Source organism: Ursus arctos, unplaced genomic scaffold (assembly GCF_023065955.2).
Source record: "Ursus arctos isolate Adak ecotype North America unplaced genomic scaffold, UrsArc2.0 scaffold_34, whole genome shotgun sequence".
In the NCBI taxonomy this organism is placed as follows: domain Eukaryota; kingdom Metazoa; phylum Chordata; class Mammalia; order Carnivora; family Ursidae; genus Ursus; species Ursus arctos.
Genome location: NW_026623030.1, coordinates 29,766,868 through 29,779,366, shown reverse-complemented (window position 1 = coordinate 29,779,366; position 12,499 = coordinate 29,766,868). Strand labels below are relative to the sequence as shown.

Below are 12,499 nucleotides of genomic sequence, written 5' to 3'. Positions count from 1 at the left end.
ACGTTGCGTGTTGAGACCTTGTCATCCGAAAATGGACAGAGCCAGGACCCCAGAGTCACCGGACTGAGGAAAGGCTCCTCGACCCGCTTCGGACTTTGCACGAGTGAGAAGTAAATTTCAACTGTGCTACACACTGAAATGCAGGGGCCTATTTGTTACCGCAGCACCGCCCAGCCTAGGCTGCCTGACATGCCTAATGTCACCGGTGACTGTCCTGCACGTAAAGACCAGATTAAGTCAGACATACAGTGTATTTGTACAGTATATGTGCACACAAGTGAAAGGAAAGCAAGACGGGAAGGAACGCACGTGAGAGTGCTCATGGCCATGGTCTGCCTCAGGACTTCAGGCGACTGCTCTTTTATATGGTTTTTGTTATCTGCAGTTTCTACATTCTCCACAACACATTAACTTGTTTTATGTTACATAGTAAAGTCGATGAAGTTATTTTTAAAAAAGAAAAAATATATATTCCATTCTCCTAATTATTTGGAGTTCAGGGGAAAAGAGAAGCCTTTTTCGTTTTTACGTTTATAACCATGAAATACATATTGTCACATGTTCCACTTTTTTCACTTCATCTAGTGATCTTTAAACATAAAACATGTTTTCTTACTACCGCTCAAGAATAATGGGATGGTGAGAAATATCTTATTAAAATGATAGCTAGCGGTCAGCCAAGTAGACACTCCTCAGGAATAAATGCGACCATTTCCCTGCTCGGTGTCAACGAGAGTAACACATCCCTGGCACCCACATAATTCCTGGGCCATACAAAGACAAGGCACTTCGAATCAGTTGTCTATCTGGTCAGAATGAGCTCTGATGTCCCAGACTGCAAGACTGCAGGACGCATCATGTCTCCTAGAGACGTGAATTGGGCCATACTTATACCACTTCTAGGAAGACACTCCCAAAGTACATACATTTTGAAATCAAAAATGTTCTTTTTTTTCTTACCTCTGACACATCAACCCAACTGGGCAGTTGAAGAACCTCTTCCATGGTTTTTAAGAAAACCTAAAGGCAGACAAAATGACACTGCTTAGCATGTATCCTTAATCCTCATAATCTCAAGACCCTCGATTTCTCCATGTCTTATCAACCACTGGCTGGGTTTTTACATATAGTAATAAACAAAAATAGCTCACATCAGCATATCAGGTTATATTTTACAAAGCCCTTCAGAGATATTATCTTATTTGCTCCCTGTGACAATCTGTTCATCAGTGATAAGCATTCAGATGTCAGAATGAACACGGCTTAGTCATGGAGAAGCCCTAAGCACAGTGCCTGGGAGATATAAGTGGCCCTCAGGTGGCCCTCAGGAAATGCCTGTCGAATGAGTAAGTGAATGAGTGAACAAGTGAATAAATCATGGCCTGCCGAATATGCTTTCCTTGGGTAGAGAAGCCAAGCTGACAAAACCACTTGTGTTCATGGGAAATTATATCTCCATAAAGAAGTGACTTGGAGACCCTTGGTGAGATCACCTTAAAATCATGCTTGGTTTGGCTCACCATTGTTCTAAAAAAATTAAATTAGCTTTTAACATGTTCAAATGGGGAGATTTAAATGAAAATATGTTAATTTCCTGCTACCTTTGAGAAGAGCAGAAGCTCAGACCACCCCTAGCCCACAGTCCCACATGGCCACCACTGGCCAAAGTGGAGCAGCAGCTGCCCCCTTAGTCAGATGTGTGTTCCTCTGTGTACCCCAGTCCTCACCACTACCTATTGCCTGACATCTAGTCCAGTCCCTCATTTACATCATTCATGTCGGCTTTTAACTGTTTGTCTTCTACTGTAGACACAGAATTAAACTTAGGGCCTGATTTAAATCTCCCACATTTCCACCAAACTGCCATCTCCAGAAGAATCACATTCTTCCTCACACTTTTAGACACCAAATATTTTAAGAACACACCATCAAAACTCCTCACTCTTTCATTACCTTTATTTGATAAATACTTACTAAGACCCTGAAGGGCAAGGCCTTATGAACTAAGGGTGAACAAAATATTGGGCTTGAGGTCTAGTGGACAGAATTTATAATCCAGAGAGGGAGTCAGCACTTTCTTTTAAAAAGAAAAGATCACCTAGTAAAGTATTTAGGTTTTAAGTCCATACAGTTCTGTCACAAACACTGCGCTCTGCCATTGTAGTGCAAATGCAGCCACAGACAACACATAACTAAATGAGCATGTTGCAATAAAACTTCATTGCAAGAAGAGGCAACACACCAGATTTGGCCAAAGGGCTAAAAATTGCTGACTCTTACCCCAGAGCAGTTTAGGGGAATAAAAATATAATGCCAGCCACATTTCCACTTTTAAATTTTCTAGTAGTTAGTTATGTGAAAGAAAGTGCGCGTGTGCCTGAGCAGGGCGGGGAGGCAGCAGAGGGAGAGACAGAATCCTGATCTCAGGTCGTGGAGATCATTACCTGAGCCAAAACCAAGAGTCGGGGCTTAACCCACCAAGCCACCCACATGCCCTTCTAGTAGCCATATTTTAAAAAGTAAAAAGAAAACAGGTGAAACTTACTTTGTCTCTATTAAATATGTTTCAAACTAATTATAGGTTTTACTTAGTCCCACAAATCTAAAACAGCGCTTCCACATGCTAATATAAAAATGATCAATTCAATATTTTACATTCTTCTCTTTGTCCTAAGTGTTAGAAATCCAGTGGATATGTCACATTTACAGCACCTCTCAATCTGAATTTGCCACAGTTGAAGGACGCCCCTCATCACCCGGCACAGGAAATGACTTCTCGCCATTTTCCTGTCCAACAGCTAGCGGTGGGAAGCCAGGACGTCATGGAAATTTGGATATTATTTCTCATTGAATCAGAGATGCGCAGGGTTTGGGGCAAATCTGCAGGATTCCTCTGCAAGCCAGCCAGAGTCGGGTGTGTCCACCTCCACCAGCAGTCCCAAACCGAGGCCCCGCAGGCCGAATCCGCCTCACAAACCGACACATCACGGCCTTTCAAGTTCAGTTAGCTGTCCACCACTTAAAAATTGGATTATTTCCCATTTTAAAGTTCCAGGATGGGGCTTCCCTTGCACAACCAGAAGGGGCAGTCCTACAGGTCAAAGGCCGGGGCTCTGGGCAGCGAGCCGCCGCCCCCTGAGACCCGCCAGCCCCAAGCGCACTGGAGTTCGCAGCCCCAGATGCTGCCAGGTGCCCAAGGGCGAGTCCCAGGGAAGAGGAAACCGCCGAGCTTAAAGAGAGTTTCCCATAAGCCTGCACTGAATTGTGTCCCAACACAGACATCCCCTCGAGGCTACGGAGATGCCTCAGCTCCCGGTCCAGCCTCCGGGAAGCACGCACCCACCGGCCATGCTCACCTCCACCCCAGGGAAGCCGTGGTGGGGGTGCGGAAGTGCTCAGGCTCCGTGGCCTTGGCCCCTCCCACACCTCCTTATGATTGGCTGAGCCGTGGTGCCCCGCCTGCTCCCCTGGGCCCGTGATTGGTGGTGGTCATGTGACCGAGCTCTGCCCAATGAGAAGTGAGGAGAGATCCGCCCAGGGAACGCTGGGAAAGATTCCCCTTCTCGGTGAGGGAGGAGATGCTGCTCGCTGTCCTCTCCCTCAGGGCTTGGCCAGTGGGGCCTGGGTGTGGGCTGGCCGACCATCAGAAAACACAGCGGAGCGTGAGGAGAACTGTGCTGCCGCGGGCACCCCTGCTCTGAAGGAAGACTGCAGCCCCGAGTGCAGCCGGCCAGCGCTGTCTGGAAGTACTCAGTGCTGGTGCTGGTTGTGAGCCCCCAGAACCAGTCCAACCGGGAGGCCGGGGGTGGGGACTGGGGGGGAGACCCAGCCAGCGGGGCGGCTCCTCGGCGCGGGCGGGGAGGCTGAGCCGGGGCGTGCCGGGCCCAGGGCCCAGGTCTCGGACTCGTTGGTCCGCGCGCACGCCACACCCTGAGACCCTCGGGGTAGCACCCCGGGGCCCAGCGCGCCTTACGGACGGAGGGACGGAGACTCCTGAGAAGCCGGCTCTCGCTCCCCCCCGCCGCAGGGGCAGGAAGGCTAACGGGGCCCTCCTTCCACTTCGGGGCGCCCTGACTTCCGGAGCGTCCTTTCTCGCCCTCCTCGGGTCCGCCTTCAGCCAGCAAGCAGGGCAGAATGAAGAAGCCTTCCAGAGCGCTCACCTAGCACCAGACACTGCTCTCGGCACGCAGGAACGCACGCGGGTCCCCCGAGCTGAGTGTCCTGTTGTCTCCCCCACATCGCAGCAGAGCCGAGTGACTGAGGGCACAGGGCGAGGAACCACTGAGGGAACGTCACCCCTGCAGCCAGCCCTCTGCACCCTGCTCGGACCCGTGAGCTGCCCTTTCCAGGGCAAACCCTCTCACACGTGCCTTCTCTCTCCACCTGGGCCAAGAACCCCGGTGCTCCACCTCTACCTTGACCTGAGAATATTTGGAGGACAATGAAAAGCGGTGGCACCTTGATTCCATGCCATAAATGGCACGTTTACAAAGTGCTTTAGGTGACCATGGCAAGTCCCACTCACCTACAAGTCACAGCATTGTGGGTCACAATGTGTGCAGACTGAGGTCTAAGGTCCCACACTTCACCTGTTGCCAAGGGAGGCAGCGAGGTTTAGAACTGGAGTTGCACACCCAGATGGCCGGTGGCCAGGTGGATGCAGAGATGGGAACCATGAAGAGCTGAGGCAGAGCTGAAGGAGACCCCCGCGAGCTGGGTAGAGCAGGCTGGCAAAGCCACCCTATCTGGTGGTTCATGAGAAGTCTGTAACCCAGACTTCTATGTAGAAGTTCCTGACTTTTCTGTGCAGATTGAACAAAACACACCTGTGGGCCAGAATCTGGCACTTTGCCATCCCGGATTGACCAGAAACAGAAATTAAATTGCTTTACCTTGGTGAGATTCAACGCCATTTCCTGTGAGAGAGGCTTATTGGGTAATTTGAGGGACACGTTTCGCAGGTAACTCAGTACAGTTCCTGGGCTCTGGAAGGTTTTTCTCGTCTCTGTCAAGTTGATTATGATAGGATGGTAAGCGTTGGTGGGCATCTAAAAGAAATGACAGGCATGAGTTCCGGCTAGGGACGAAAGCCAAGAAGCCCCACGGAAGTTGAGTGTGCCCTCTTAAATCCCCAATGATGACAGTTGCACCGACTGCATACCAGGAGGCACGTTTGCGACTACCTAACACATACTGATCTTTCATATTCTCAACAATTTCAAGAAGTATGCACCCATTTGAGAGATGAAAGCAAGCACAGGGAAGCTTACCCAGAAATACATGTGGAACTGGGGTTCAAACCCACACCGATGGTACAAGAGTCTGTGCCCTCACTGTTCACTTAGAATTCCCAAGTGAGGTAAAGTGGTGTGACTACAAATACTAATTCCAGAGGGCAGTGTTTCTGTATGGATTGATCTTTCCTCAAATATCAGGAGAAGGGGCACAAAGAGAAAACAAGCATCGGCACAGGTCCCCCCTGCTCTCTGCGCTGCCTGCCCAGGAGACAGTCTCAGTGGTCATGTCCCTGGGCAGTCTGGTTTACTTCCTTTTGACCCCTGAGGCCACAGACCACAAGAAGCAGAGGGCTTCCCTCAGTCAGCCTGAGCATCCAGAATTAGTGCCAAAGTTAGCTTCTCCTCCAGGGATGATTTCTTCTTGGACACTAAATTGCCAATAAGAGAGAGAGCCAGACTGTCTAATGGAATTCAGTCCTGACAAACAGGCTGAGCAGAAAGGCTTCAACAAGAGGGGGCCGAGATCATGCGTGTGCTTACCACGGTGTTGGCCGGGGGTGTCATGAAGAAGCTTGGTGGCGTTGAAGACAACAAAGCATGCTTTCCTGGAAAGAATCAGTAATGCTTAATTAAGGACTGAAACATGGTCAGTCTTTCCCCCTAAGGAAGGCCTGTCTTTATTCAAAACTCTTCAGCTTAAGATACATCTAAGACAGCCTGAGAATGTTTTGAGTAGGAATGCTGCTGGAAAGATAACGGGCTAATAAATCAGCTTAATGGGCAGATTGTATGGATTTTCCATGGTCATGTTACTTTTCTATTTATGTTTCAAATTGCTTTTGAACACCATGCAAGTCATCATATAAAACGATGATTTTATACAGGCATTTACCGATATCAGATAAATAGAGAACCAGAAGAAATCTCCTTCCACTGCATCTGGACCAGTTGGAGATGGAATACAGAGGGCTGTTTAATCTCTGGGCTGTGACAAACAGTCCAACCAGTCAGGCCTTCCCTCCCAGACAGATGAAGCAAGACAAAGTGGTGGGGGAACTGTCCTCTTGAGCGCCTTCGACCCGGAGGATTCTAATTCTTTCTACTCCATTTGGTTAACCATAAATAATTACAGATAATGAAGACATCCAGCACCAAAGATAAGCCATATTTGCTCTTCTCTGCCTGTTTTCCACCAGTGATTTCTAATTTAGCATTTCCTGGTAAGAACACAGACTAACTAGATACTCTGCCTCATTTTTGGAAAATCCCTCAAGGATGCTTGGGGTGACCTAATGAAATGACCTCATCATCCCTAGTTAGCTCCAGGAGTCACCAGCCCCCTGGGCTGGGGTGGGGCCGGGTAGTGGGGGGACAGACACAGAAGGGGAGACACTGCCCGGAGAACTAGAGCCCCAAACATTCAGTTCCCCAACTTAGAGTGACATTCCTCAAGTGCCAGGTGGTGACAGAGGAGTTGCATTGAATCCACATGTAACGTGTGTCCACAAAATAAAGGACAGGATAGTAAGGATCAGCCCGGCAATCCTGCCCACCCTCGCCATTGATGACCCTGTGAGGCTGAGAGAAGAAATGAGAGTCTTCCGTGTCCTCTGTCAGTCTCAGGACCCAAAGGGTCTTACTGTGTGGGCACCTGGTTGTACGGGTGTGTTTCCAGTGCTCAGAGATGTATACTTGGAAGTCACCAGACTCTCAGTGCAGCCTTCTACTTTCTCTGGTCCCCTGTGGAAGGGGAGGCCATCCGTGGTAGCGCTGGGGGGCGAAGCTGACCAGGTGATCAGGGATCAACACTCTGCCTTTGTATGAATTAGAAAAGGTCACCCCACATGGCCTGCTCTGGCTAATGGATTAGAAGGGGATGCCCCCTCTGGGCAGGTCACACAGAGAAATGCCTGCTTTGGGCACATGCTTTGTGTGCAGACCGGGCTTTATGCAAAGAACAGGTTCTGCCTCCTACAGACCACCCTGGGCTGGGCTAAGAGCAGGCTGGACCTCAGCCCCGATGTCTGTCTGTACACAGCTGCCCTAAACCTGGCTCTGATGGACCGAATCACATGGGGCAGTCCAGGGGACTTCTGGTCATTTTCTCTATATGTGCTTTATGTCACATGACCTGTCTTCAGAACCAAGTCCCCAAGTAATATGGGGTCTGCTGGGTCTAGTTCTGGTTCAGCAAAGACCCATGCATGTGCTCCCTGGGACACATAAGTGTTAGGCAACACCTCTCCTGAATCCCCCCAAAAATCAGACACCACCTTCACCAGGCCCAGAGGGCGAGGTGACCTGAAACGCTGTGCTGTGTGTGGGGCTGATGCTCCCCATCCCAAGCCCTGGGATGTCCTGGGGACAAGGGTCTGTTGGGACAGCTGCAAGAGCCAGAAACAGCGACATCGCTTTCCAGTGTTAATAAAATGGTGAAGTATCAGGAAGGCAGGATTTGTTTGAGGCTTTCAATAACACAAATACAGACGACATCTTGGTCTCGAAGTGACAAATCTCTGAATCTTAGGCTATAAAATGCAGGAGATTGATATATTTTTTTATTGTACAGGACCTATATTTTGTCCTTATGTCACTTGTGTGAAAGGAATGAATCCCACTGTCTCGGTGACAAATGGACGTCCCAAAGGCCGCAACGGACAGAGACTTCCTGCACGCACAGTGGCCATGCCCTGCCCCCAAGACCAGCAGCCCCAGTCGTCGTCGGGGAGTCCCCTCTCCTCCGAGTCTTAGGTGCGGCTAACCCCACTGCCATGTCAGAGGTGGACTAGGACCCAGGCTTAAGGCCCTCAGCATATTCTGCACCCCCAGCCATAGGACTTGGCTCCCGGGAAACACATGGATCAATCTGGCCCAAATGAGAGTCAGGGCCAGCCCTGCTGCAGGAGATGACAGAAAAGAGAAGCCCCTCGCCTTCTGCTGAGGATGGGGATGGAACCCCGGAGGGAGTGGCAGCCATGTTGGCACCGCAAGAGGAACGCAGAGTCAAACACAGAAATTCCTAGTGACACATGGGAGCACCTAGAGCAAACTGGCCTCCAAACAGATTTTCTCCTCTTGTTTCCATTGTGTGAGATTGTTTAATTCCCTTCCTGGCCTAAGTCACTTTAGTTGGGTTTTCTGTCATGTAATCACAGGGTCCTAAGAGCTGAGGGATTCACTGTCAGAACCCAAGCGGAGGCAGGCTTTTCACCTCCTGGTCCTGACCTGCCCTGCTGCTCTGTGTCAGTGCAGTGGCCAGCCAACAAATGTTAATGAGTGACTGTCGTTTTTTGGCAGATTATTTTATGTTAAAATAAAGAATTAGTGTGTTCACTTGGCAGAAGGAAAACGGAATGAAGGGAAAGTAAGTATTAATCTTAAAACAGTGAAAGTGTTGCAAAAACCTGCCACATGCAGGCGTTGTGCTGATGCCTTACACCTGTCACACTGCATCTGCGTAGCCCCGAGCCCCGTGCGGCATGGCGAGTACTGTTTCCACACATTTACGAAGGAGAACGCTGTGATTTGGAAAGATTACGACGCAAAAAGTCACATATTACATGACTCCGTGTATATGGAAGACCCAGAAGGGGGACTCTGTGGAGACAGAAAGTGGATCAGTGGTGCCACGGCCTGGGAGGGGGACCCAGGGAGCGATAGCTAGTGGGTGCTGGATTTCCTTTCAGGGTGCTGAGACTGTTTTAAAACCAGAGAGGATGGCTGCACAATGTGGTGAACGTGGTAAGTACCTCTGGACCGTATACCTTAAAATGGTTGAATTTACGTTACATGAATTTCACCTCAACAAAAGTGACTTCCCAAGTCCCACGACTCATCGTGGCTGAGTGAAGATTTGAACCCCAGCTACCTGTCCCTCAGGCCCTGTCTCTGAACAAGCACTCTGTACTGAGCAAGAAGGGGGCATCCTGGGGACTCCCTGAGGCCCCGTCAGAGTCTGGCACGTTGATCAAACGCATTAATGGACCTGGAATATCTGCCCCCAAAGCTGTCTGTAATCGTCCATCGTGGGCACCTCGAAACCCCCGACGACCAGCAGGATACTCATCTCAGTGTCTCTGCTAAGTTGCCAATTCCTCCATCTTGGGGAACAGGTGTTCTAGAGAAATGGCTGTATTTACGAGGTTCATTAGGACGCCTCGCAGCCTGCAGCGTGGCTGCCACCTCAGGAGAGTGCGGAGTGAGAAATGCTAGCAAGGGAGGCAGACAGAGGAGCCTTGCCCTTCCAGAGATGGGCAGAGCTGGCCCGAGCCCTCCCCCACACGCCTACTGACCAATGGCGGCTGTGAAGTACATTGAGATCTCGTCCGGGGTCAGGGCCCGTTCCCAGATGATGAACTCATCAAAAGCTCCGTCCTCATAACGCTTCGTCTGGTCCTGCTCAGACCCTATCACGAGGTTGACGCTGGGCTCCCCGTAGGCGTGAGACACTTTGCCACTTGGGTCAGAGGTGCTCAAGGTCCCATTGACGTAGACTTTCAAACCCTCCTTGGATTTCCATGTAAACAGGACATGAGTCCAGTAGGGACCTAGAAAGAGCAAAGATCACTGTTCTGCTGATGTGGGAAGAGCTCCCCATGCTTGTGTCTCCCAGTAATAAGCACACCCCTCTTGAGATGATTAGTCACCGTTGACCTTGGTGAGTCCTCATACGGGTCATAATGTAGATCTGACTTTCCTCAGTCCTTTGAAGCACAAGGAAGAAATTACCCCCATCCCCCAAATTCAAGAAGCAGTCCAAAGAGACCCTTTGCTGTTTTAAATCGGATCCTTTGTTATTTTAAATTAAAATGAAATAATAGCTAATGGTCATAACTTGTACCAAAAAAATTTTTTTTAGTCCTGCCTAGCCCATCACAGTGCAGGTCAATGAAACCTGACAATAAAACTTATCTGAGGGCCTGATTCAGCCCACAGCAGTTGGTATCCACCTCTGCTCTGACATAGTATGTGTGATATTAACCAACATGTTGGTACCATGGTAGGGCCACCTCCTGGCTCATTCTCTCTGGCATGAGAACCACAGTTACCAATAAGAAGAATGGTCTTCAGACTTTGACGGTAGCTTACCCCACAAAGGGTCTCACTTTATTTCGCAAGTGTTGTGTTAAGACATCTCATGGGCTTGCTTCTGGAAGGAACAGGGCAGCCCTCTAAAGGACATGTATCACCTTGAGCCATGCATCATCTTAAATCACCCAGCAATTAGCTATTGGGACATCACCAAGATAAAAGCCTCAGCACAGCAAAGGGAACAGTCAACAAAGCCAAAAGGCAGCCTATGGAATGGAAGGAGATATTTGCAAATGACATATCTGATAAAGGGTTAGTATCCAGAATATATAAAGAACTGATAGAACTCAACACCGCAAACAAATAATCCAATTTAAAAAATGGGCAGAAGATTTGAACAGACTTTTCTCCAAAGAAGACATCCAGATGGCCAACAGACACATGAGAAGAAGCTCGACATCACTCATCATCAGGGAAGTACAAACGAAAACCACAATAACCTCACACCTGTCAGAAGGGCTAAAATCAACAAGACAAGAAACAGCAGGTGTTGGTGAGGATGTGAAGGAACGGGAACCCTCTTACACTGTTGGTGGGCATGCAAACTGGTGCAGCCACTGTGGAAAATATGGAGGTTCCTCAAAAAGTTAAAAATAGAGCTACACTACCACCCAGCAATTGCCCTACTGGGAATTTAACGCAAAGAATACAAAGACACAAATTCAAAGGGATACATGCACCCCGATGTTTACAGCAGCTTTATCTACAATAGCCTAATTATAAAAGCACCCAAGTGTCCATGGACTGATCAATGGATAAAGAAGGTGGTGTATAGATACACAATAGAATACTAGCCATAAAAAAGAATGACATCTTGAAACTGGCAATGACATGGATGGAGCTAGAGAATACAATGCTAAGTGAAATAAGTCAGAGAAAGACAAATACCAATGATCTCACTCATGTGGAATTTAAGAAACAAAACAAAAAGAGACAGGGGCGCCTGGATGGCGCAGTCATTAAGCGTCTGCCTTCGGCTCAGGGTGTGATCCCGGCGTTCTCCCCCCATCAGGCTCCTCCGCTGGGAGCCTGCTTCTTCCTCTCCCACTCCCCCTGCTTGTGTTCCCTCTCTTGCTGGCTGTCTCTCTCTGTCAAATAAATAAATAAAATCTTAAAAAAAAAAAGAAACAAAAAAACCAAAAAAAAACAAAAAAACAAAAACAAAACAAAAAGAGACAAACCAAGAAACAGACTCTTAACTATAGAGAACAAACTGGTGGTTATCAGAGGGGAAGGGGTTCGGGGTTGGGTGAAATAGGTGAAGAGGATTAAAGAGTACACTTATCCTGATGAAAGAATAAAAATAGTTTTTTAAAAAGATAGAGTTCTATCTATCAATCAACCGCCCAGCAATGACTCAGGACCTTTCTTGCTCAGGATTGTGCAGCTTCCTAATTTTGAGTCTCTGGAGAGCACTTGGGTCCTAAGTGGGTCCAAAGTATTCTTGCCTTTAAGGCAAGAATAACAAATTTCTTCAATGAACAAACAAAGAATGTATTGCCAGGCAAAAATGTTTATAATTCTCCCCATTTCCCTGGGTGGAAAAACAGAGCTCAGCAGACTTTACTGTAAAATATGTTGAAGAAACCTACTAGGTGCCCCATCCAGTGTCAGCCCCAAAGAGCACAGAGATAAGAGTCTTACAGACGAGGCTGACCTTGGGTAGAACGTGACAAGTGCCATGAACAAGGTACAGGCAGTTCTGTATGGGGGGAGGGGAGGCAGAGATGCTTCCTGGCCTGGGATCTGAGAAAGCAAAGAAGCAAGATTCTCGCAGACCTCTTGCGGAGGCGAGCTGGAGATTCAAGCTTGGTGTGAGTGAGTAGCAGGCAGCATGGCACACAGAAGGGTTTGACCCAGCCTGTTTGGCTCCAGAGTCATCCGTGTCTTTGAACAACTGAGACATAGCCTCTTTAAACGGACCAGAAAATGATTCGTCCTTAAATGTCTCAAAGACATCATTTCCTACTGGAGGCCTTCGTTCTGCCCCCCCCCCCCCCCGCCCCGTGCTTCCCTCCTAGTCCCCAGGCTGGGCTGGGCTTCCCATCAACATCTCCCCAACACTTCTCTCCCTTGTCCAGTTTCCACGGCAGACCCTCTGCTCCCCAGCTTCCTGCCCTGGGCCTCTGACTCATGCACAGTGCACAACCTGATCTCACACCACAGAGAAA

The 12,499-nt window shown here is 48.8% G+C and overlaps 1 protein-coding gene across 4 annotated transcripts in view; it reads right to left on the bottom strand.

The window, feature by feature from the left end:
- ADGRD1 (adhesion G protein-coupled receptor D1) overlaps positions 1-12,499 on the bottom strand; it is a 140,975-nt gene that overhangs the window by 87,919 nt on the left and 40,557 nt on the right. For all 4 annotated transcript variants that reach the window (XM_057305803.1, XM_057305802.1, XM_026514669.4 and 1 more), the window contains 4 exons: positions 9,530-9,784; positions 5,778-5,842; positions 4,893-5,048; positions 961-1,020 (listed from right to left, as the gene is read on the bottom strand). In XM_057305803.1, coding sequence (XP_057161786.1) covers positions 961-1,020; positions 4,893-5,048; positions 5,778-5,842; positions 9,530-9,784 — 536 coding nt within the window. The remainder of the gene's footprint in view (positions 1-960; positions 1,021-4,892; positions 5,049-5,777; positions 5,843-9,529; positions 9,785-12,499) is intronic.